The 26,785-nt window shown below is 41.4% G+C and overlaps 1 protein-coding gene across 2 annotated transcripts in view; it reads right to left on the bottom strand.

The window, feature by feature from the left end:
- MSRB3 (methionine sulfoxide reductase B3) overlaps positions 1-26,785 on the bottom strand; it is a 124,812-nt gene that overhangs the window by 44,865 nt on the left and 53,162 nt on the right. For both annotated transcript variants that reach the window (XM_063445138.1, XM_063445137.1), the window contains 2 exons: positions 10,805-10,913; positions 6,780-6,857 (listed from right to left, as the gene is read on the bottom strand). In XM_063445138.1, coding sequence (XP_063301208.1) covers positions 6,780-6,857; positions 10,805-10,913 — 187 coding nt within the window. The remainder of the gene's footprint in view (positions 1-6,779; positions 6,858-10,804; positions 10,914-26,785) is intronic.

Here is a 26,785-nt window from a genome sequence, read left to right as displayed (position 1 = left end):
ATAATTGCTGGATAAGAGGTGTGTTTTGCTGCAAAATACCCTTTATCCTGTTGCTGTATAGAGCAGGAAATTTGCAGACGAATGTTTATGTTAGTGAAAAAAAGGTTATCTTGTTTTTTTAATTGAAGTGGTATTTTTGTTAGACTGTGCACATCTCTGTTTAAGCTCAATCACTACTTTCACTCTAGAGCTGGCATAGGCAATAGGCATGTGTATGGGGAAAATTTTCGGTTCGGTTCGGCATCCTGAAATTTGGGACTTCCGCAATTCGGGACTTCAGCACTTCGGTTCGGTTCGGCACTTCGACACTTCGGAACTTCAGCATTTCGGGACTTCGGCACTTCTCTTGCAGCCGCTTAGTAGATAACTCCCTAATTCCCACAGTATTAGGGAGTTATCTACCAAAAGGCTGATAGACCTAAATTGGTCTTTCAGCCAAATTTACTAATACTAAGTAAATATTACTTAGTATTAGTAAATTTTGCCCCTACTCGCTATACCACGAGTAGGGGCATGTCTATTAAACAGGCTGCTTACTGACGTGGTCGCGCATGCGCGGATCGGTTACGTGTGCGTCATGACGTATGCCGACGCGCGTGACGAGACGTGCGCATGCACGATTACGGAAGTGGCTGGACAGACCGACGGACCGGCAGATTTAAAAAGGAGAGAAGATGGGAAGAAAGAAGAATCTCCTGAGGAAGTCGCACAGACGAAATGCGTTGAGCATAACCTGGGACCCTGCAATTTGGTATCAGCGGTTTCTTTTTTACATGTACTCTGGTTATATATTGCAGTATTTGTGTTTGGCTGAGTGTTGTTTACTTATACCAGTGATTGGCTTTATGCCCCCTCACTCTGTTTGTCTTACACTCTAGCATTTGCACTTTCTAACTTAACACAGTACCATGTTATATTGAGCTGCTATACTTATGGGTCTTTAGCCTATTGTGGCTTTTATATATCTTTTACGCATTGCACATATTTTGTGCTGAGATTGTTCAGATCTTTTTCAATAAACTTTGTTGTTTTTACCCTACTATTTTATTCCTTTTTAACCCTCATTCATTGTATTACCCACATAGTGACTGTGGCGCCCTGTACTTTCTATTTTTTGTATTATAATAATATTCATAATTAGTGAGTGTGTGTGTCTGTGAGTGTATGTGTGTGACTGTGAGTGTGTGTCTCTGAGTGTATATGTGTGAGTGTATGTGTGTGTATGTGAGTGTGTGTATGTGTGTATGAGTGTGTCTGTGAGTGTGTGTGTGACTGTGAGTGTATGTGTGTGTCTGTGAGAGTGTGTATGTGTGTGAGTGTGCGTGTGTGTATGAGTGTGTCTGTGAATGTGTGTGACTGTGAGTGCCTACGTGTGTGCATGTGGGTGTATGTATGTGTATGAGTGTGTCTGTGAATGTGTGTGTGTATGCGTGTGTCTGTGAGTGTGTACGTGTGTGCATGTGAGTGTATGTGTGTGTATGAGTGTGTCTGTGAGTGTGTGTGTGTGTGTGTGTGTGTTTGTGAGTGTCTGTCAAATCAGCGAGAGTCTGTTTGTCATTGAGTCTGTGTTTGACTATCATTGTGTGTCTTTCAATGAGTGTCTGTGTGTCTGACAGTGTGTGTCAGTCAGTGTGCGTGTGTGTGTCTGTCAATGAATGAGTGTGTGTCAGATCAGTGAGTGTGTGTCTGTAGGTGACGTCTGTGTGTTTGTCATTGAGTGTGTGTGTGTGTGTGACTGCCAGTTCATATCTGCCAGTGTGTGTCTGTTGGAAAATGTGTTTGTGTCAAATCAGCAAGTCTGTGTCTGTCAGTGACGTCTGTGTGTTTGTCATTGAGTGTGTGTGTGACTGTCAGTGTGTACCTGCCAGTGTGTGTCTGTCAATGAATGTGTGTGTGCTAAAAGGGACACTGTAGGCACCCAGACCACTTCAGTTTATTGAAGTGATCTGAGTGCAATGTCCCACTTCCCTTTAACCCTGCAAGTTTAATTATTCCAGTTTCTCAGAAACTGCAATAATTACCTTGAGGGGTTAACTCCTTCCGGGTAGTAAGGTGACCAAAAGTCATCTAACTGATGCTGGACGTCTTCACGCTGTGCATGATGACATCCAGCATCTGCTAAATCCCCATAGGAAATAATTGATACAATGCTTTCCTATTGGGAAGCCTAATGCAAGCGCGGAGGAGTAGCCTGACCCATCGCTGAGGGACATCGACGCTGGATTCATGTAAGTGACTAAAGGAGTTTTAACCCCTTCAGTGCCGAGTGGGGGGGAGTGCATGAGGGAGGGGGCACTATATGGAACTATAGTATCCCTTTAAAAAGAGTAGGAAAAGGTGGAGTCTAAAGAGGAATCAGAAAGAGGTGCTGCTTTGACCGGTAGAGGTAGGGCAAATTTAGATTAGGGGGTGCCCAGGTTTAGTCATGCCTAGGGCAGCACAAAACCAAAATACACCACTGTTTGTAGGTGATGGTGCAATGATACTAAAAGTAACTCATTAGTTATGCTTCATTTTTATTGTCGGTACTCTCTTTAAAAATAAATTTGATATTCAAGATATTTCTGGAGTACATAGTCTTTCAAAGCATATTTTATGAATGCCCCATGATTCACTGCACGTGGCCCTTTGAAGTCATTCATGTGCAGGGAATCATGGGAAAAGACAAGACATGTTTTGAAGCTGCTACGTTAATCACCCAGAAGTTCAGCAGAGGTGACCTCTTGCCTCCTCTAGATTATGGGCTGAGTAATGGACTCATCAAAAACGTTCACAAATACTGACATGATTGTTATACCATCACAACTTTATAGTGTCTATATAGAGGGATACGTTTTCTCGACCCTTTGTCTAATTCCTTGTGTGACTTTCTCATGAAGCAGCAGTGTAGAGTATGCAGACTTCACAGCATTAAATGCAATAAATTAAATTGTGTGTTCGCCAAAAATGTAAAACACACACACACACACAGAAAACTCTTCAGCTGCTCGTCAATAATTTATAACTGGGAAACTATATTTTTTAAGTTTGCTGGTACCACAGAGCGCCACACGCATATTATTGCTGTCTGATGTGTTCAGATTTCTGATGGAAATAAATTTCTAGAGAACAGAGGGGTTATTTTGTTTTGTGAGTACGCTTTGATCCTTTTAGTGTAATAGAATGATTAATCTTGCGATGTTACATTCTGATTTCCACTGGGCTAGTAATAGAAATGTGGTAGATGAAACAACAGTCAGAAACTAACCTGATAGTTTCTCACAACCAAGGGCTATGTGTAGCAACGTTAAAATATTTCATAACACCCTTATAGGCATAGCGTGTTTCCATAATTCTGCACTAACTCATAAAAATGTGCAATGCTGGGGGGTGTGATCTGACCGAGGAGCGAGCTGGACGTGCTTGCCTGAGGCTCCGCTCCATAAGCTACAAAAGTATTATTTCTTGACCAACAAAGTCTTATTTTCCCCCAAGGATGGATAAAAGTCCAAAGAAGCACCAAAAGAAAAACCCGGACCAAGGGGCGACCGTCACAGACTTGTTTGCGGCCTCTAGAGTCTTGACGCCCGGATCGCAAGATGAGAGCGGCCCGAGATCATCGGCCTCTGAAACACCGCCATGGGCAGAAGTCAATACAGCGGGTGAGTCGTCCCAACCAGACACCGCCCAGATTCTATCGACATTAGCCGACATAAAGACTTACCTGGCAGGCGAAATCGTGCAGCCCACCGGTGTCCTGAGAAGTGAGATTCAGGCTCTGGGAACGCAGACTGCTAGAGTGGAGGAACGCCCGGAGGCCACGATGGAGGCACATAACATGGCTATCATCCGATTAATTAACTTTATGGCCCGGGTTCATGCTGCTGAATTAGCGCTGGAGGATATAGGAACCGCGCCAGGCGCAACAACGTGCGCATCCGAGGCCTACCGGAACGGGCCGGGGAAGGGCCTTTAGTGGATCTCGTGGCAGCAGATTCAAGCCAGTAATCCCGGGAATCCCACATGACATGTGGCATGTAGAGAGGGCACACAGAGCACTCCAAGCTAGGAGGCAGGAGCAGAACACCCCGAGGGATATTATGCATTTCCCAATGAGGGAAGCAGTGATGCACACCTCACATTGCAAGATCTCGCACCCCTCACATTGCAAAAACGGCAGGAATGGAAGCCGATTACTAAGGCCCCTCGCCAGGCTAATGTGAAATATGCCTGGAGTGGATAGGACCCCCTGGTGAAGGTAGTATGGCATGAAGAGGACTCTCTCTTTGACTGGTGGTGACTGGAGAGGCCTTTGGGTGGAGGGGCTTATGTCAGTGCAACAAGTATAACACACATCTAACAGTGCGTGAACATCCAGTAAAATAAAAGAAGCGCACTTTGAAAGGTGTCTGGTCATACGAGTGCTATGTCTGTTAAAAGGTTATTTTTGAAGCGATTAACTGCAGTGTAAACAGTAGTGAAACTATGCTAGCTGTAGAACTATTTCAGAGGTACATACATACCATAACGTGTATATTTCCGTAGGATTTACTCATTAAACCTTTAACTGTACAGTATCAACGGAAACAGACAATTGTGGACCAAAATAGACAAGCCGATAACAAATAGCTGATTTGGAGAATTTTTCCAATGGTTTCCAAAAATCCCTAATTTAGTGAATACCTCCCATTATGTTTTCCCATCATATGCCCCTTGAAAAAAAAAACAAGATATAATATGACCAGACAGCTTATATTCCATGCTGACGCCTGATGAAAAACGTTCAATTAAAAAAAAAAATTCACAAAAAAGCCAAAATGTTTAGACTTGTCGAGAAAGCTATAACTAGCACTTTACACTGGTACAGCTGCTTCACTGACTGTCGTAAAATCAGAGAATCATCTGTTGGTGTCAACCTCGGGAGTTGTAGTGACTCACTGACCCACATGTGTTGCCACATTTCTAAGCTGTAACAATTTTTACAAACATACTTAAAGCACTGTCCATTCTATTAACATTCTGATATGGTTTCTCTATTAACTTGAAAAGGACGCGCTAATGTTATTAAGCCTTCACAGCTTGGTTACAATATGTGCTTTCTAATATATGGATTAGTGTGTCCCAGGAAATACTCTTTGATTGCCAACTCCCATTGTTGAGGATTCCACATGGATCAAATTGATTTGGACACAAGATGAGGAATTGGCATTTTTTACAACCGGCAGAGCGCTGGTCCATTACCTTTTTCAAACAGCAACAAACCATGAAAGCATCTTGAGTGGATGAAAGCATCTTGAGTGGCAGTTAAACTACATTTGATTTCTAGAAATTAATATATTAAGAGTTATTGATTAAACAGAGAATTGTGGGGAATTAACTAAAGAACATCAAAATTTAAGTCAAAACAGTTGCGCTGTAAAAATAAGCAAGCAAAGTTTTTTTAAGTCCAATTTGATTATTTTGGACTCAAATTTAATATATCTATCCAAGTTTCGTTAAGGAAAAATACATTTTTATTTCTTCTCTCATTCCAGATTGGTCATAGTGATCGTAATTTTTTTGTTTCATACTATTGATATCCTCAGATTCATAGCGAGGTACAACACTCTTTTGTATCCTTGTGCCCTTCTTTTGTAATTGTTCAATATTTGTATTGTATAGAAAACAGAACATTACAGCAATAAAGCACACTAACATCCATTTAAATTGCAGTTAATATTTTACAGGAAATATTTTTTCGTCTTGTTTAAAATGTTTTTTATTATTACATAAATAGCTAGACATGAGGTCACCTCAAAGAGACTTGCTGGGTACCACAACCTCTACAGCTTATTGTAGTGATAAAAGTACACAGAGGCTATGGGCAGAGTCAGTCCCTCTGATTTTTGATTAAGTGTTACTCAAATGGTTGCACACGAAAAAAGGCTTTTCCCGACCCCCAAAGCCCACCCCTTTGGCTCCCAATATTATAATACAACATATTATATATATAATATTCTCATTTTCAGGACAACATTTTTTGTTAATTGAGGCAGTTTCCTTGTAGTGTCATGTTATAATTGTTTCGTTTATCCTTACAGTATGGCTGATATGACTATAATGATATTTCTTTCCCTCTATGTCTATGATTACTAAAATATTATATACACTGTGGAATTATATATTCACAAACTGTACTATGGTAAAACTATGGTAAAACCTATAAACCAACATATAACAAGACGCAGAGATTAATATCATGAGCCATTCTCTATAAAGAAATCTGTTTATACGCTATTTGTGACACATTAAAACTATTCATTCTACAGAATGCATACGTCATATAGACTGTAAGCTTGTTCCTATAGACTGTAAGCTCGTTTGACCAGGGTCCTCTTCAATCTATCGTTCCTGTAAGTTTTCTTGTAATTGTCCTATTTTTAGTTAAATCCCCTGTCTCATAATATTGTAAAGCGCTACGGAATCTGTTGGCGCTATATAAATGGCAATATTAATAATAATAGCGTACATACTGCATAGCACCACTTGGTTTATTCACTGAACATAGCACTGTGTTGGGTTGACAATTTAGAAAAATATATGCTATAATAGCCAAACTGAAGCAAAAGTTCCAATTCACAATTTTAACCCTTGCTTCGCACGTTGATTTTCAAATCATCACAATGCACTGTTTAGCAAATAACCCCCTTTTGTCTATGGAAAAAACAAAACACTCAGCATGTTAAAATCTCATAATCTGCACTTAAGTAAATGCGTTTCTTCATATCTGTTCATATATGATGCTACATTTAACCACTTACTTGAAAAGAGGGGCTCCGCAGACAACACATCTGTATGTTCCCTTGGCTTTATTGTGAGTGTATTCACCAGTAAAGGCACTAAAAACAAAGGGATTTAAAAAAAAAAAAAAGATTTAGAAATGGCATATCAATAAATGCATTACACCATCGATGGTCGGTAGATCACAGCTACTGTGGAACTACAACTCCCATGATGCGTTGTCATCATGCAAATTGTGGTTCTGAGACAGCTGGGAACCTGTCTTTTGGCCACCCTGGCTTTACACAATGTATTTGTGTACAATACACGGCATTCTGTCTTAGCAGTCCATGTTGCTTTTTTTTTTTTTTTTTTAACACATGGGTTTTAAGAATGACCTAATCTCTGGTTGGCATTCGCTAAATCATTTTGTTAGTAAGTGATCTGGATAGCAAGTCTTCTGAGTCGGGGTTATGATCCTCTGCCAACTCAATTGTGGGCTTGTAGTGCCAGCCATTCAAATTCGGCAGTCTGCTGTCCAAGGAAGAGAGGGCCGCCTATTAAGCGAGACCCCATGTGTGGTAAAGAACTTTTTTTTTCAGGTCATGAATGAAAAACAAGCAAGTTACATCATTAATACATTTGGATCAGAGGTAACCCGGGGCTTCCTGCCAAGATGCATGGTATAAATTAGACAACAAAATGGTTAGACCTTGGCAAGCTAACATTCGTTCTGGAATCAGCTGAGAGAGACTTTATTCACTAAAATACTCTTGGAAGGGAACACTTAATTTTTTTTTTCCAGGACATCGGGCTAGCGGCCAAGAACTAAAGCCATGTGAGGCCAGTTACTGAACATTTTTGACATTCCAACCACAAATGAGCCAATAAATATTTTCTCCACATGTGCTTCAAAAAGAAATTGGAGTGGAGTGGAAAGGAACTAAATTATGCTACCTTCTCACCCAGCCAAAACGTCTGCGCTTACAATGACCACCTTCAGAATCAAGTCCTTCTGGCACCCTGCCACCGAGCTCAGTGTTCTGTATATACTGATGCCTTCCAGTAAAATGTTCCCGAAACCTTTTCACTTCCACACATTCTGCAGTAAACTAAAACAGCCCGTGTTTACGACATTAAGAGCTTCATTAACGAAATATAAAGTGTGTGTGTACGTGTGTATGCGCGTGTGTGTAACATAAACTTTGGGACCATTTTTAAATAATGTGTTTTATTTCTATGCATTTGGTGTAAAGGGGAAATTGTCAACCAATAGGTAAATAACTATAAAAATATTTAAAATGCGTACTCACTGTTACAGTTTTATATACTATTTGCTTAACCATTTTTTTTTTATGTACGTATTACCATTTGCATAACATTATATTTTATGACTGTTTACTCTGTTCTAGAATTAAGTTCTCCCCAGCTTTGATCTTGATCAAAAATCCTGATTGTTAAAACAAAGTATAAACAGTTTGAGCACAGTGTATAGAATTATTATTATTTTATTATTTATATAGCACCATCACATTCCGTAGCGCTGTACAATGGAATGGTTTGTCCTGTTAGCATTTCTTTTTTTTTTTATATTCTTTATTTTTGCAGTGCTTAGGTTTAACATACACGCTTGGAACGCCACAATAGCAGGTACAAGCCAATGGAATAAAACATGTACTAGGCAATCAATTTAACAGCACTTTTTTTTGTTGTTGTTGGCGATAGATTAAGGAACAATACATTGAGACTAGATGTTAGGTAACAGTTAACAGTTGGGGCACTCTGCAATGGCACTTGGAGAGTTAATGTTGCTGAGGTCTGATAGATTAGCCCAGATTCAGTTTGAAGCTGAAGATAAAACATTAAGTTCCTTTTTAAGCATTAATCTGGTACATGAAATATGACAGTGTTATTTATGAGAGGAGTGATAGCAGGTCATGGAAGATAAGGATAGAAGGCTTATACAGTATAGACATTATTATTTGTGCTAGGACCTATTGCCCTGACCTCTAGATGCCATCAGCCCTGCATAGGTAGTTAAGTGCAAGGAGGATATAGTGCCAACAATCCAGACAGGGGTTAATGCATGTCAGTCACATATAATAGAATGCTTGAAATAAATGCAAGACTGAAATGCTGAATAACTGAAAAGTTCACCCTATCCCCAGCCTCGCCCTCCAACCTCCTCGGCTAGTGAAAGTCCCAGTGATCCATAGTTTGCCACTCCGTCTGCTCCGGGCTTGAGTGGGAATACGGTTCATGCTGGTCCGGCTGTGTGTGTCTCCGATACTGGTGTGCCGGTGTGGTTTAGTGTTTGCTGAGTCTTGAGGTTTCTCCCTCCGGAGGTGCGTGATGTGCATCGGGGAGCTCCCCCTTGCGGCTCTCTGCCCGGTGCTGCAGTGATGAGCGTTAGTCATCTTGTGTCTCCGGTAAATGCCAGAGAGCCGGTCGGGTCTCCGCCGCAGGTGCAAGCAGCGCGGTTTGGAGATTGTTTGCCCCGCGAGGTCAGGCGTGGAACAGTAAGTATCAGGAGACGAGCCTTGCAGTGGGCTGTCGCTCTGCTCTTCTTTCACACGATTCTTGTGCCTGTCAGCAAGTTTGAGCCAAAAGTTGGCGAAGATTTCGTCCAGGCGCCTCATCGATGTCTCCAGACTGCCATCACATGGTGTGTCCGCCATTTTAGTGGTGACTGTACAGGAGGCCTGAGAGTGCAGGGGCTGTTGCTGTGTTGCAGCTGTCCCTTTAGTTTGACAAGTCGAAGAGTGAGTACCGGGATGTCCCTCACCGGCAGGAGGGAAATGGGGGGCCTCTTCACCTCTCCTTGCCCTGGTAGGATGCTCAGCAGGGAGATCGCCCGTTTCTCCCTAGCTGCCCCCACAGGTAGGCCTCAGAGCTGTGACGGGGTAAAACCACCACTCGAGCGGCTAAATGCCTCCAAATGTGTCGCTGATTGTCTCCAACCGGAGTTATCTCAATGGCTTGAGGGTTGAGTTGGTTTATTTTGCTCGGTTTTATAATTTTGCCAGGACCTCACATTAAGTGCATCCGTCTAGCATGGCGGTCAAGCCCCGCCCCCCCGTTAGCATTTTTATTTATAAGTTACTGAAATATTATCCAGCAGCAACTAAATGCTTAATTGCTTAATTAAATACATTAGTGTGTTCATATAAAATCTTCACAAACAGATAAATATTCTAGATCGATAAAACATTTCAGAATATAAAGGGCTATTTCGCCTGACATTTGTAGCAAGTTTGATTCACTTTAACCCCTTAAGGACACATGACATGTGTGACATGTGTGACATGTCATGATTCCCTTTTATTCCAGAAGTTTGGTCCTTAAGGGGTTAAAAATATACATTTCTATCTATTTTTTTTCCGCACACGGGCAATCCTCCTTAACACTATAGCTGGGTTGGTAAACCGGTAGATCCCCAGATGATCTAGAACATGGGTGCCAAATGGTCCCAAATGTAGAACTATAACTCCCATGATGCTTTGCAAGCATTTAGAATATTTTCAGAATGACAAAGCATCATGGAAGCTGTAGTTTTAAAACATCTGGGGGTCTACCTTTTTGGCACCCCTGAGCTAGAACTTCAACTGCCATGGTACTTTGCCAGCCTTTAAAATAACAGAGCATCATGGGGCTTACAATATCTTGGGCTTAACCGTCTGTCCAGCCTGACCATACAGTGTTACCATATGGCTATATTTCGATTTAGGGATTTTTTACCCCCTGTTAGTGGTGAGAACTATATAGTTCTTGTATTTTACTACTACCATTGTATTTTCTTTTATTTAACATTTTCCTTTTAACTGATAACTCTAGCTTATTATTATTATATTATTATTTTAGCTTGTTTACAGTTATTGTTTAAATGCTTTGTTTTTATTTAATGTGTATTTATTTTTTTGCCTTTCCTTGCAGAAACCAAGAAAGAGGCATATAAATTGGAGCATATTATTTTTCAATTTTATTTTAACCTATATTACAATATCTTCATTTTAACAAAAAAATGTGCTTAGCTAATTGTGATAGAAATTTACTTTATTCATCTTACCTTTCCGTCCCCTTCTCTTGGGTGACATGGTATTGTTGAGGAGTTAGTCGTTCTCTTAGTTCTTCCTGAGCAAAGACAACTTTATATTTTTTGTTATCCCTACGTGAACCTGCAGGGGATAAAAAGAAGATACAGAGAGAATCTTTTTCACTCTTAAAACTAGAATAATTGCTTTGGCATCTGTCCAAACCATAGCTTTTACATTCACTCGTCAATAACCACACCTGTCCCTAACGTACAACTGCTTAGATGAATTACAGCTGATAATGTCTTCATGCTAAAACATCTGTCTGTCTGTCTAACTCTCTCTATCTATCTATCTATCTATCTATCTATCTATCTATCTATCTGTCTGTCTGTCTGTCTATCTATCTACCCTTCTATGTGTCTATCATAAGATAATTTAGTACCTATGCTCTTTGTAATGTCATTTTATAATTTATCCATACTGTCTGGATGACATGATAATCATATTCTGTTTCCGTAAGGTCTATGAATACCAAAATAATATAAACTGCTTATAAATTGTTCTTTGATAAAACATAAAAACAGACTAAAAGAAATTGGTCTAGATTATTATTTTTGTTCTTGGGTAGAACACTGGCTTAAGGATAGAGTACAACGAGTTGTCATTAATGGTACATTTTCAGGCTGGACAAAAGTGGTAAGTGGTGTCCCTCAGGGTTCTGTTTTGGGACCGCTTCTTTTTAACATATTTATAAATGATCTTGAAATGGGCATTTAAAGCCATGTTTCGTTGTTTGCAGATGACACAAAACTTTGTAAAGTAATAAAATGTGAGCAGGATATTGCTTTGCTGCAGAGGGATTTGGATAGATTGGGGGTTTGGGCACTAAAATGGCAGATGAAATTTAACGTAGAGAAATGCAAAGTTATGCACTTCGGGGTCAAGAATGCACAAGCAACTTACACCCTAAATGGTAGTGAATTAGGGATAACCCCACACGAGAAGGATTTGGGAACTGTTATAGACAACAAATTAGGCAGCAATATGCAATGTCAATCTGCAGTTGCTAAGGCCAGTAAGGTTTTGTCAAATATAAATAGGGGCATAAATTCTCGGGATGAAAATATAATTTTGCCTCTTTATAAATCACTGGTAAGACCACACCTTAAATATGCTGTGCAATTTTGGGCACCTGTTCTAAAGAAGGATATCATGACACTAGAAAAAGTGCAGAGATGAGCTACAAAATTGATAAAATGAATGGAGCATTTTAGTTACGAAGTAAGATTAAAAAATGTAAATCTCTCAGAGGGGATATGATAACATTATACTAAGTATATTCGGGGCCAGTACAAACCATTATCTGGAAACCTATTCATAAACAGGGCTATACATAGGACACGAGGTCACGCATTTAGGCTGAAAGAAAGGAGATTTCATCTAAGGCAATTAAAAAGATTTTTTTACAGTAAGAGTAATAAGGATATGGCATTCTCTGCCTGGAGAGGTGGTTTTATCAGAGTCTATACAGATGTTTAAACTGAAATTGGATAAGTACAGGGATCTAATTTCTAATTAGTTGGGTAACAGCTGCTTGATCAAATTCCTTGGACAAGAAGGAATTTTTTCCTAGTTTGTTGCAAAATTAGAAGGGCTTCAGACTGGTTTTTTTTGCCTTCTTTTGGATCGACAGCAAAAACATATGTGAGGAAGGCTGAACTTGATGGACGCAAGTCTCTTTTCAGCTATGTAACTATGTAAATGACCCGGAGATAAATTTTACGAGCCATTCTAGGTTAAATAATCTATTTGTGTATTTATGTATGGAGAGCAATCACATAAAAGGTTCCTGGTAAAAGGAAAAAATTTGAAATATGCTAATAGAATATCTACAATGATTCCTTTATTGAATTTTTTTCTGTATCCTTGCTCACGTTAAAGAACAGGTTAGTGGTATAATGATTACACAAGCTCTGTATTGTCAGAATATTACCATGCTTTGTAAGGTTAGAGAGAACTTCTATGTGTCTGACTCTACTTAAACACTAAACCACCTATGATGGATTGTTCACTTATTAGATTCATCCAAGCACTAGAACCTAGAGCCATCGTTCATGGTTCTTGCTATCGTGCTTCAAAGGTCAGTTCTCCATCATTTCTCCTTCTTTGACATCTCATCCAGCATTAGTTCACTGATGTTGCTGGAACTCATATTTCCCATTAGTCTCCTGCTGTCTGTATTCTACTGAGTTTCCTAACTATTCTCACTATTGGCAGTGTCAGACACCACCAACATTCGGCAACTATAAATATACCTCTATGGTTGTCATGCTCCAGTTCGTGTAACTGGTTAATATTATGTCAATTTCAAGACCATTGAATATCCTGCAACTCCTGTCTTCATCTTGGACCAATTATGGTGGTATCGAGCTCCACAAAGTTCTTGTCTTGTCTACCCTCAATCCAGAGTTGGCCTTGACAAACAAATCTTTCAAACACTTTCTGCCACTCGGTTCCAGCTTCATTTAATTGTACATGGAAATCAAAAAGAATAATGTTGCATTCTTTAATGTTCTCCTTAACATTGAACTTTGATTGCACACAGTAAAATAAACGGGATGATGGTGGAAAGGGCAGAAAGCTATCTGACGTAAAGAGGGGCCAGACTTGACATTCCGTAAATTAAAAGTGTTTGCTAGCAATACTAAAAATGTAATGAGTTTATATTTGCTGATATAGCGAAAATAACAAGTTTATAAGCTGGTTTGCCTTCATTTATTTGATATTGTTTCTCTATACCTGGATTCTGTGTATGTTGATGGCCCACAAAGAAAACACACAATTTGAGGTCTCAAGTGGCATTTTGTTCCTTCATGTCACATGAAGTATTTCCTTCTGGAGAAAGCTTGACTTCAGGGGCAAAAAAATCTAAGGTTCTCTGCACTTCCAATTGAAACTATACATTTGCTAAGACTTCTGCTAGGGCAAAGCATCAATAAAATTGTATGCTCTTTGGTAATTAAAAAAACAAAAGTTGTTTTTTATGACAGGTACATTTTATAGAACATTAGAAAATATCTAAGGACTAATTATGTCAACAGACTACACCGTATATATCCAGCTAGCTCCCTGTAACGAAAATATACCCCAACACGCAGGATTCAATTCAACAGAAGACAACACAGAGGGGAGATACGTCTACCGGACCTTAGAATGGCTGGACTCGACGTATATGAGAGGAGTATATAGTCAGGAGCGATCCGAGGTCAAGGGCACAAAGAGACAGCGTAAACTAGGACTAGCCGGGGTCTGGTACACAGTAAACAGCAAGCCGGCAAACAGAACAGATAAGGATAAAGAGATAACGTAGTCAGAAAAAAAGCCAAGGTCAAGTACGAAGGAACACAACTGAACACAACAAGCGCTAAAGGGAACTGAAACAGAAACCACGATAGGGCAAGGTACTAAGGTGTGTTTCTCTCACACCTCACCCCTCTGCCAGTCCTTACATTGGCTTCCTGTATGCTATAGGAGTCAATTCAAGGTACTAACTCACACCTATAAAGCACTGAACAACTCTAGCCCCTCTTATATCTCCTCACAGATCCATAGGTATGTCCCTTCTCGGTCTCTCCGTTCTGCCCGTGACCACCTCATGTCCGTTGTCCGCACTCGTACGGCCAACTCGCGCTTGCAGGACTTCTCGCGGGCGGCTCCCTTCCTATGGAATAGCCTGCCTACCGCCATCAGACTCTCCCCTAGTCTTGCATCTTTTAAGAAGTGCCTTAAAACTAATCTCTTTAGGAAAGCATATGGCCTCCAAGACTAACCCTTACCTCACATACCTGTCTCTTGCCCTCTCCTAAAGGGTAGTCCACCTTATTTGATTGCAAATTCCTGTCCTAATGTGTTTTACACCCACCTCCTATAGAATGTAAGCTCGATCGAGCAGGGTCCTCTTCAACCTATTGTTCCTGTAAGTTTATTTGTAATTGTCCTATCTATAGTTAAATCCCTTCTCATAATATTGTAAAGCGCTACGGAATCTGTTGGCGCTATATAAATTGCAATAATAATAATAATAATAATAATAATTGGCCCCTGTCATATCCACGCCCCCAAAAGGTGAGTGTATGGGGAATGTGGCATGTCAGGGGCCAATGGGAGACCTTTTCCAATTTAGTCTCCCACTGTTCCTTTAAGAGCGTGCCCGAGACCCGCGGCGCTCTCTTAGAGTCAGGCGGGACACATGACCGCTTCTCGCGGTCACTGCCCGCCTTTCTGTTACAGCTGTCGGAAGAGCCGCGCGGCTCGTGAAGCATCAGGACCGCGCGCGGCTCGAACAGAGGACCCCGGCAGGCCCCTGGAAAGGGTAAGTACCGCTACACTCCCCTGTCGATGTAGTAACATATATACCTGCTTTCATGGTGTCTTCATTTTCAGAAGGTTTGGACTTCTTTGGTAGAAGTAGGATTATACAACCAATCACTCGGACCACATTTCTCCACATATCCTTTTGAACTCAAAGCCTTAGCAGGCACAAACAAAGACTACTATCCTTACATTCTCTCATACTGACAATATGACTTACAATCTCCATGGGAAAAATAAGTTAGCCTACACAGTGCCAACATATCCTTTCTCACTGTTTGAACTGCATATGTTTCAATATTTCTCCATCTCCTCTTTCTTCATGAGTCCCCTCCTGTTTCTCTCTCCTTCCCCCTATTTCAGACCTAAGGATTTGATCTTTTTCTTTATTTCCTTAAACTCCCCATTCTTCATTTCTCCCCTCCTGTTTCTCTCTCTCTCCCAACCTCTTCTTTTTTCTCTATTTTTTATGCATCCAATATGTTGTCACGGGGTGTTGGGCCGGGCCGCCAAAAACGGCACACAGACTACCATAAAGCTGGATTACCCGACAGATGCATAAAGAGAAGCACTTAAGCTATACAAATATACCAAACTGAGACCAGTACTGAACTGGGAATACTGAGGCTACTAAAGCGGGCCTACACGCAGCCATAAGCCTGGTCGTGGGTAGCACCTGAAGGCACACGGATAATTGTCCAATTGACCAGGGCAGACGGATTACCAGCTATATTACCTTCACAGAGGACAACGAAGACGCGGGAGGCGGTCCGGCTCGTTCCCCCCCTCCCCCTGGGCGGCGGAGGTAACCCGGCCTCATGGGCACGACACGCTCCAGTGTTTCAGCATCCACATGCACAGTTAAACTGCTCCGTGGTTATCTTCCGCTATCATATTGTGCCTCAGCGTAGGCAGACTCTAATTTTTGTTACCATATACACAACGTTGCAACGTATACTGTACTAACGATAACCTACGACAGGTAGCTTACTTAAATATGTAGGCCTCATTTGGGTCGGACCCAATGCAATCAGTCACCATTCTGGGTGACTACTATACAATACCCATTTGACAATACTCGCTCATATTAATATCTATAGTTATTTTTAACGTTACATTGCTATAATTACCCGCTTTAACACACACACGCAAAATTAACCTGCTCTGTGGTTGTCTTCCGCTACCATAAGGTACCTCTGCGTAGGCAAATTAAGAATTTTAATTTTTTGCTACTATATACACAGTGCTGCAAAATCTTCTGCATTCTGAAACAAAATATGTTACCTAATGTTCTGTTTTACCTTACGGAACCTGACTAAGCCTCTGCGAAGGCGACAATGTGTGTTCACCCTTAAGCAATCACAAAGAAAATGTCGACTAATATCTATGCACCCAGAAAATGTATATGTTTAATAACATGTTTGCATTCAAAATAAAAAACGATTTAACACAATATATTGTCACTTTAAATTTTCGCTTTTATTGTGCATGTTATGACCAGAAAATTGAATTCCCGTAAATTCGATTTTTATTTTGCAATAAAATAAAATATAAAAAAAATAAACATTGCATTATATTAAAAAAAGACACCTATTTTAATAACAACAATACAACACAGTCTTTGGCAGCAATTCAATAACTAAAACGTGTATTCCCCCATTTTCTTTAGTTCTATAAAATAAATATTGGCCTCTTGATAGGCTGCAAAAGAATTGCCTTCATCTGTATGAAAATGCTTTAATGTTTGAGCAATGGACTACAAACTTTAGCTCTGTTTGACTTCAAAAAAGCTTGCTGTACATTCTAGGTTTTGCCAGTCATAGGGTCAAAAATATGTGCATTTTAAGTTCCCCTGTAGGTGCTCCAAGCTTCCTGAAAGTTTCAATATGACCACACTGTTTAAATAAGCTTCTAGTCTGATGAGTCTCACACTATGTGCTCTCCCTCTGTACACAGCGGTCTTTTGTGATGAAGATAATTCTTCAATTCCAATTTAATTTTTTTTTTTTTTTTTTACTAGTTCCTGTGACTTTTATTTTTCAAAGGTCTTGTTTATTTGCTAATTTATCTTGACAAAATACCACGTGTTTTAGTCACTAGTATAAGTGAACTATGAACAATTAGACATAAATAGCTCTGTCGAAAATATTTGTGTTGGTAATATGTGTGCGGCATAAAAAAGACCAATTGTGCTCCAAAGGAGTATAGAAGAAGGCTTAGCATCTGTATGTCATTTAGTAGAAAAGAAGGGACTTCAGGTTTAAATTACATGGTTTGGGATTGCAATTTCCTAACATTTGAAGCTTTACTTTTTTTTTTTATTTGTGACTTTTTATTTTATTTTATTTTTTATTTTACCTAGAGTCATTAATAAAAAAGTGTTCATAAAACATAGCTCGGAGCACAGATGCTTGCGAATCAATTAAACAAAGATGTTCTCCAATTTAAGAAAAACATTAATATACAAATATATAGACATCATTGGTTCTGTCTCTTAGACTAACCATTTTATGTATTTGTAGAGGAAAAACAAAATAAATTGAGGAATTAAAAAACACCTAACAGCAGTAAATGCTACAAATATAAAATGCCTTACAGCTATTTAATAAAGAACACAAAAGTGAACTTGTTTTATAAACCTTGCGTTTGATCTAAATACTCTTGAAAAATACATCATTGTTTTTTCTCAGTGATCTATTAAGTGTTATAGATGAGCATCTTACATTTCTGCCAGGTAAGCCTACTGGGTCAACGTCTAATATTCAAGAGCAGTAAAAACCCCTTTGTTTGGCTACTTTTTTGGGGAGATTCATTCCAGACCTTTTTGTGCATCTTTCAATGCGTACCCAGAAGTGGATTCTCACAAATTTTACAGGAATGTGCCCTGTGCCACAACCAACAAATTTTTTGGTTTTTGTGCACTTAAAGGTCACAATCCAAATTAGCTAAATTTTCCAACATCCTGTCTTTTCAACCTTAAGTATAAATATTGTTTCCTAATTGTAAGTGAGTTTTGTGCTTTATATAGAGTTAGGTTGCTTATTTAAAGTTGTCAACCTTTGCGTGGGTTTGATTTTCAGGGTGTGTATTTTTTTTTCTTCTAATAAGACTTTGGAAGCATAGTCTGTAATAGCTAGAGGAAATGTATGAATTATATAAATAAGTCTGGTAAAATGCATTAGCTAGACGTGTAAGTAACAAAGATTAGTGTGTATATTTCATTAGTGTTCTCTCTGCCGGGATAATCCTTCCAATATACTTTTGTTCTGTGTGACTTAATGTGTTGTCTATGTAAGCTTTAAAACTGATAAAAAATATATATATATTAAACATTTTTTTTAAAAACAGAAAAAAGAAATATATATTTATATATATATACACACACACATACATATGTTTCTTACCATATAGATGGTGTCAATATTTAGTGTGGCAACCATTATTCTCCAGCACTGCCTTAACCCTCATAGAAACATAGAAACATAGAATGTGACAGCAGATAAGAACCATTCGGCCCATCTAGTCTGCCCAATTTTCTAAATACTTCAATTAGTCTCTGGCCTTATCTTATAGTTAGGATAGCCTTATGCCTATCCCATGCATGCTTAAACTCCTTTACTGTGTTAACCTCTACCACTTCAGCTGGAAGGCTATTCCATGTATCCACTACCCTCTCAGTAAAGTAATACTTCCTGATATTATTTTTAAACCTTTGTCCCTCTAATATAAGACTATGTCGTGTTACCACTTGTTGTGGTAGTTTTTCTTCTTTTAAATATAGTCTCCTCCTTTACTGTGTTGATTCCCTTTATGTATTTAAATGTTTATATCATATCCCCCCTGTCTCGTCTTTCCTCCAAGCTATACATGTTAAGATCCTTTAACCTTTCCTGGTAAGTTTTATCCTGCAATCCATGAACCAGTTTAGTAGCCCTACTCTGAACTCTCTCTAAGGTATCAATATCCTTCTGAAGATTTGGTCTCCAGTACTGCGTACAATACTCCAAGTGAGGTCTCACCAGTGTTCTGTACAATGGCATGAGCACTTCCCTCTTTCTACTGCTAATACCTCTCCCTATACAACCAAGCATTCTGCTAGCATTTCCTGCTGCTCTATTACATTGTCTGCCTACCTTTAAGTCATCAGAAATAATCACCCCTAAATCCCTTTCCTCAGATGTTGAGGTTAGGACTCTATCACATATTCTGTACTCTGCCCTTGGGTTTTTACGTCCAAGACGCATTATCTTGCACTTATCCACATTAAATGTCAGTTGCCACAACTCTGACCATTTTTCTAGTTTACCTAAATCATTAGCCATTTGGCTTATCCCTCCTGGAACATCAACCCTGTTACATATCTTAGTATCATCCGCAAAAATACACACCTTACCATCAAGACCTTCTGCAATATCACTAATAAAAATATTAAAGAGAATGGGTCCAAGTACAGATCCCTGAGGTACCCCACTGGTGACAAGCCCAAGCTTCGAATATACTCCATTGACTACAACCCTCTGTTGCCTGTCACTCAGCCACTGCCTCACCCATTCAACAATATTGGAATCCAAACTTAAAGATTGCAGTTTATTGATAAGCCTTCTATGTGCAACAGCGTCAAAAGCCTTACTGAAATCTAGATAATGGGCATGTTGTTCACCAGAGCTTCACAGGTTGCCACTGGAGTCCTCTTTCACTTCTCCATGACGACATCACGGAGCAGGTGGATGTTAGAGACCTTGCGCTCCCCAACCTTCTGTTTGAGGATGACCCACAAATGCTCAATAGGGTTTAGGTCGGGAGACATGCTTAGCCAGTCCATCACTTTTACCTTCAGCTTCCCTGCTGGGGGGCCTAAGACAGCTGCTCCGTTTGCCCTCTGCCCACAAACTATGGGGGCCCATCGGGTGGCCCATGCACTTAGGGCCACCCGGTAGGCCTGTATCAGCAGGGGCCCGGTTGTGCGCTGTGGCGCTTTAACAGCGCGACCGGACCCTTGCTTTTCGGCAGCCGACTGGGAGGAAGTGACAGCCGCGCGTCACTTCCTCCCACAGAAACAGGAGCCGCGCGGGAGGAAGAAGCTGTTCCGGAGGGGGCCAGGCCGGGTGAGCTTAACTCCCAGCCACCCCAGCCAGCCCACTGAACCCAAGGGAAGCCACCCTACAGGAAAAGGAAAGAAACTGGAGGGTGGTTATCAAATTTTGGATGAGTGTCTGAGTGTGTGTGTGTCAGTATATATGTATGTGTGTATGTGTTAGTGTGCCAGTATGTCTGTCAGTGTATCTGTATGTCTGTGTGTGTGAGTCTGTCAATGTCTGTGTGGTTCAGTATGTATGTATGTATGTATGTGTGAGTGTCTGTCAGTGTGTCAGTAAGTCTGTGTGTGTGTGTGTATGTGTGTGTGTGAGTCTGTCAGTGTGTCAGTATGTCTGTATGTGTGTTTCAGTATATCTGTCTGTCTGTGTGTATGTGTGCCAGAATGTCTGTATGTCTATGTGTGAGTCTGTCAGTGTCCGTGTGCTTCTGTATGTCCGTGTTTGTCAATATGTCTGTCAGTGTATGTTTGTTTCAGTATGTCCATCTGTCTGTGTGTATATGTGCCAGTATGTCTTTCAGTGTACCTGTATGTCTGTGTGAGTCCGTCAGTGTCTGTGTGGTTCAGTATGTCTTTGTGTATGTGTGTTTCAGTATGGCTGTCTGTGTCAGTACGTCTGTCAGAATGTGTCTCTGTATCTGTATGTTGTCCATTTGTGTTTGTGTGTGTATCTGTATGTGTCAGTGTTTGTATCTGTATATCTGCATGTGTGTCAGTGTGTATGTTGGTGTATCTATATGAAGTCAGTGTGTGTACCTTTATATCTGCATGTATGCCAATGTTTGTATCTGTGTGTGTCTATGTGTGTGTCAGTGTATCTATATGTAGTCTGTGTGTATCTGTATGTTCTTGTGTGTATCTCTATGCGGTCATTGTGTATCTGCGTGTGTGTGTCAGGTAGTGTATTTGTGCGTATCTATATGTAGTCAGGGGGGCCCAAGTAAATGCTTGCCCAGGGTCCAATCAAAATTAAAGACGGCCCTGTATACAGGCTGTACACTTACTACTTTACATTGTAGCAGAGTGTCATTTTTTAAGTGTTGTAAATCAAATATTTACAAAAATGTGAGGTGTGTACTCATTTTTGTGAGATACTGTATATATGGTAAATAGGAAAACCTATTGCATACATAAGTATTTTAATTGACTGTGTTAACCACATCCCCAAAATATCATGTAAAATATGTATAGAAACGCACACAGAACATTCACTTTTTAGCTTTTCGCACCATGTTTTTCCAGTTCCCTTAGGGAAGGCCTGGCATTTTAAATATAGCTCACAGTCTAAAAACACAGGTTTGGATCTCAATAAACCATTGCCACAATCAGTTATTTTGCTTAAATGAGCCTTGCTTTACTATCACTTGCTCTACTTTACTTTTTAGATAGACATGTCTTGAATAATATCAAGAAAAAATGAACATTGAATTGAGGGGAATTTTAAATATTCTGTCTGATTTACATAAATTCGATATACAGAAGGGCAAACAACAGAGCCTGTAATTCATTTGGGGATGTTTAACACCCTACCATCTGACATAACACAAAAGTATTATTTTTACATCTATTTTAAATTCACTCTTTGGTTTATTTCACACGGCACGTTTTAAAATATTGCCTGCAATCATTTCACTAGCATAAGCAATAATAACGGCCTCATTTGACAAAGATGAAAGGAAAACTTAATGGGACACTCCGGTCACTATAACAATGTTATGGTGTCAGGACTGCCATAGACGCACTCTCACCATAGGGAGTTAAACCGTTCTCGAACGGTTTAACCCCGAAGACTGCCTCGAGAGACGATCTGCAGGTCCCCCAGGCACCATCTGGCAAATAATTCTCAGTTACAGGAAGCACGGAGTGCCACCGGGCAGGGGCACCGCTGATTGGCTTAGAATGGTCAGCTGATGCTTTAAGCCAATCAGTAGCTTCCCATCGAGAAATTGTTGTTTTGGTGACCAGAATGTTTCTTTAATATTGACTTTTAGCCTTAAAAAAGACTGCTAGTCTTATAAGCAACATACTATCACAAATCTACTAATCATGAGCCTCAAATGTACGATATGAAGAACGTATTATTAATGTTATTAATACTGGAAAGCTTAACATTCTAGGATAAATTCGCTAAATAGAGAATTCTGGGGAACTGTAAAACAAAATGCTAAATTCATAACAAGCTATGACTATAGCCACACTGTATATTTTTTAAAAAAAAATTATCAATCACATTTTTTTCAATTCATTACAATACAATGCTTAACTAAACTAAAACTAAACTAAAACTAAACAAGATGTGTGTCAGAGCGTTATAAAAAAAAAAAAAATATTTGTAGACTTATCTTGGCTACTAATGGTAGTCACTGAAACATGAAAAAGAGTGCAAAAAATATAGATATATTTATATGGATCCCCGTCGAGGTCGTGACAGCAACAAATCACACATGAAGACTAAACATGTCCCATGAAGAGTAAACATGTAACCACTGGAACTGTTTTTATTTGTTAGAAGTACTGGACTTTTTGTTTACATTCCTTTTGCCTGGATTGATTTATTTTATATTTTATGCTTTTCTGCCACTGTAGTTAGAAGGAAGCTTAACATACGTTGCTACATGTTACTAATTCATTATTACGAACCAGCAAGCCAGTCACCAAAGATAAGGTCCTGTATGCGGATTCTCAATAAAATAGGAAAAAACAGGACTTTGGTTGAAAACTTCCCTCTCTCAAAAATCTAGAACATTCAGGACTAGTGATGTCGCGAACATAACATTTTTGGTTCGCGAACGGCGAATTTTAAAACCCACAGGGACTCTTTCTGGCCACAATAGTGATGGAAAAGTTGTTTCAAGGGGACTAACACCTGGACTGTGGCATGCCGGAGGGGGATCCATGGCAAAACTCCCATGGAAAATTACACAGTTGATGTAGAGTCTGGTTTTAATCCATAAAGGGCATAAATCACCTAACATTCCTAAATCACAATGGATATGGATTGACACCTGACATATGACATATTGACACCTTGACATATGGATTGACACCTGTCCTCAGAGACCCTGATACACACTGACACAGAGCAGAATAGGGACTGTTCCCCCTACATAGGGTCACTTGGCAGATATGGATTGACACCTATCCTAAGGATCCCTGATACACACTGACACAGAGCAGAAGAGGGACTGTTCCTCCTACATAGGGTCACTTGGCAGATATGGATTGACACCTATCCTAAGGATCCCTGATACACACTGACACAGAGCAGAATAGGGACTGTTCCCCCTACATAGGGTCACTTGGCAGATATGGATTGACACCTATCCTAAGGATCCCTGATACAAACTGACACAGAGCAGAATAGGGACTGTTCCCCCTACATAGGGTCACTTGGCAGATATGGATTGACACCTATCCTAAGGATCCCTGATACACACTGACACAGAGCAGAATAGGGACTGTTCCCCCTACATAGGGTCACTTGGCAGATATGGATTGACACTTGTCCTCAGAGACCCTGATACACACTGACACAGAGCAGAATAGGGACTGTTCCCCCTACATAGGGTCACTTGGCAGATATGGATTGACACCAGTCCTCAGGGACCCTGATACACACTGGGGGGGACCTACTGTCCTCCCCCCGCCCCACCCCTGCGTGGTGGGTGGGGGCCATAAAAATAATGAGGGGGGGACCTACTGTCCTCCTCCCAGCCCCCACTCCTGTGCGGTGGGTGGGGGCCATAAATCACAATGGGGGGATGACCTACTGTCCTCCCCCCGCTCCCACCCCTGAACGGTGGGTGGGGGCCATAAAAATAATGAGGGGGGGACCTACTGCCCCCCCCCCGGCCCCCACCCCTGCGCGGTGGGTGGGGGCCATAAAAATAATGAGGGGGGACCTACTGTCCTCCCCCCCTGGCCCCCACCCCTGAGCGGTGGGTGGGGGCCCTAAAAAAAACAATATGGGGGGGACCTACTGTCCCCCCCCTAGCCCTCACCCCTGAGTGGTGGGTGGGGGCCCTAAATAAAAATTCCCCCCCAAATCAAAGGTGACTAGTGGTCCCCAAGCCCCTAGTCACCCACCCCCCAAAAAGTTACCCCCTACCTACCCCCCTCACCCTAAAAAATAGTGAAGGGGGAATAAAATAACTAACCTGTAAAGAAAAATTCAACTTACCATTTGACGTCTTCTTTTTTCTAAAATCTTCTTTTTTCATACCCAAAAATGGGCAAATAAAAAGCCATAAGAACTGACGCAATAAAAAAAAAAAAAAAAAGAGCGCAAAAAAAATTAATCCATCTTCACCTATGGAGGGCTCCGCGCAGACTGAGCTCTGCAGGGCGGGGGAAGGCTTATAAAGCCTTGCCACGCCCTGCAATTAGACTAAGTACACTCTGATTGGCTGGTTTAAGCCAATCAGAGTGCTCTTTGTCATTTTACACAGCGTGGGAAAATTCTAAAGAACTTTCCCACGCTGTGTAAAATGACACAGAGCACTCTGATTGGTTAGATTCCAAGCCCACCAATCAGAGTGCTCTTTGTCATTTTACACAGCGTGGGAAAGTTCTTTGGAATTTTCCCAAGGTTAGTTATTTTATTCCCCCCTCACTATTTTTTAAGGTCAGGGGGGTAGGTAGGGGGTAACTTCTTTTGGGGTGGGGGGGGTGGGTGACTAGGGGCTTGGGGACCCCTAGTCACCTTTGATTGGGGGGGTGGGATTTTTATTTAGGGCCTCCATCCACCACTCAGGGGTGGGGGCTGGGGGGGGACAGTAGGTCCCCCCTTATTTTTTTTTAGGGCCCCCACCCACCGCTCAGGGGTGGGGGCCCGGGGGGGAGGACAGTAGGTCCCCCCCTCATTATTTTTATGGCCCCCACCCACCACGCAGGGGTTGGAACCAGGGGGGGGAGGACAGTAGGTCCCCACCTCATTATTTTTATGGCCCCCACCCACCGCGCATGGGTGGGGGCGGGGGGAGGGCAGTATGTCCTCCCTCCATTGTGATTTATGGCCCCCACCCACCGCGCACGGTTAGGGGCTGGGGGGAGGACAGTAGGTCCGCCCCCTCATTATTTTTATGGCCCCCACCCACCGCGCAGGGGTGGGGGCAGGGGGAGGACAGTAGGTCCCCCCATTGTGATTTATGGCCCCCACCCACCGCGCAGGGATGGGGGTGAGGGGAAGGACAGTAGGTGCCCCCCCCAGTGTGTATCAGGGTCCCTGCCAAGTGACCCTATGTAGGGGGAACAGTCCCTATTCTGCTCTGTGTCAGTGTGTATCAGGGAGCCTTAGGATAGGTGTCAATCCATATCTGCCAAGTGACCCTATGTAGGGGGAACAGTCCCTATTCTGCTCTGTGTCAGTGTCTGGGGGGAGTATCTGCAGTAACACAGGGTGTCTGGAGGGAGTATCTGTAGTAACACAGGGTGTCTGGAGGGAGTATCTGCAGTAACACAGAGTGTCTGGAAGGAGTATCTGCAGTAACACAGAGTGTCTGGAGGGAGTATCTGCAGTAACACAGGGTGTCTGGAGGGAGTATCTGCAGTAACACAGAGTGTCTGGAGGGAGTATCTGCAGTAACACAGGGTGTCTGGAGGGAGTATCTGCAGTAACAGAGTGTCTGGAGGGAGTATCTGCAGTAACACAGAGTGTCTGGAGGGAGTACCTGCAGTAATACAGAGTGTCTGGGGGGAGTATCTGCAGTAACACAATAGAGTGTCTGGAGGGAGTATCTGCAGTAACACAGAGTGTCTGGAGGGAGTATCTGCAGTAACACAGGGTGTCCGGAGGGAGTATCTGCAGTAACACAGAGTGTCTAGAGGGAGTATCTGCAGTAACACAGAGTGTCTGGGGGGAGTATCTGCAGTAACACAGAGTGTCTGGAGGGAGTATCTGCAATAACACAGAGTGTCTGGAGGAAGTATCTGCAGTAACACAGTGTCTGGGGGGAGTATCTGCAGTAACACAGAGTGTCTGGAGGGAGTATCTGCAGTAACACAGAGTGTCTGGAGGGAGTATCTGCAGTAACACAGGGTGTGTGGAGGGAGTATCTGCAGTAACACAGGGTGTCTGGGGGGAGTATCTGCAGTAACACAGAGTGTTTGGGGGGAGTATCTACAGTAACACAGAGTGTCTGGGGGGAGTATCTGCAGTAATACAGAGTGTCTAGGGGGAGTATCTGCAGTAACACAGAGTGTCTGGAGGGAGTATCTGCAGTAACACAGAGTGTCTGGAGGGAGTATCTGCAGTAACACAGGATGTCTGGAGAGAGTATCTGCAGTAACACAGTGTCTGGAGGGAGTATCTGCATTAACACAGGGTGTCTGGAGGGAGTATCTGCAGTAACACAGAGTGTCTGGGGGGAGTATCTGCAGTAATACAGAGTGTCTGGGGGGAGTATCTGCTTGTAACATTTATATGCACCTAAAAAAAAAAAAGAATAAATTGAAAAAATAAAATAAAATGGTTGCAGCTTCCGAATGAATCTAAAATGGATGCTGTCCAGTAGGTGGGAGGGTCTGCTAGGGAGGGTGTGCTGCTGAT

Source organism: Pelobates fuscus, chromosome 3 (genome assembly GCF_036172605.1).
Source record: "Pelobates fuscus isolate aPelFus1 chromosome 3, aPelFus1.pri, whole genome shotgun sequence".
NCBI lineage: Eukaryota > Metazoa > Chordata > Amphibia > Anura > Pelobatidae > Pelobates > Pelobates fuscus.
This window is presented reverse-complemented; position numbering and strand designations above follow the sequence as displayed.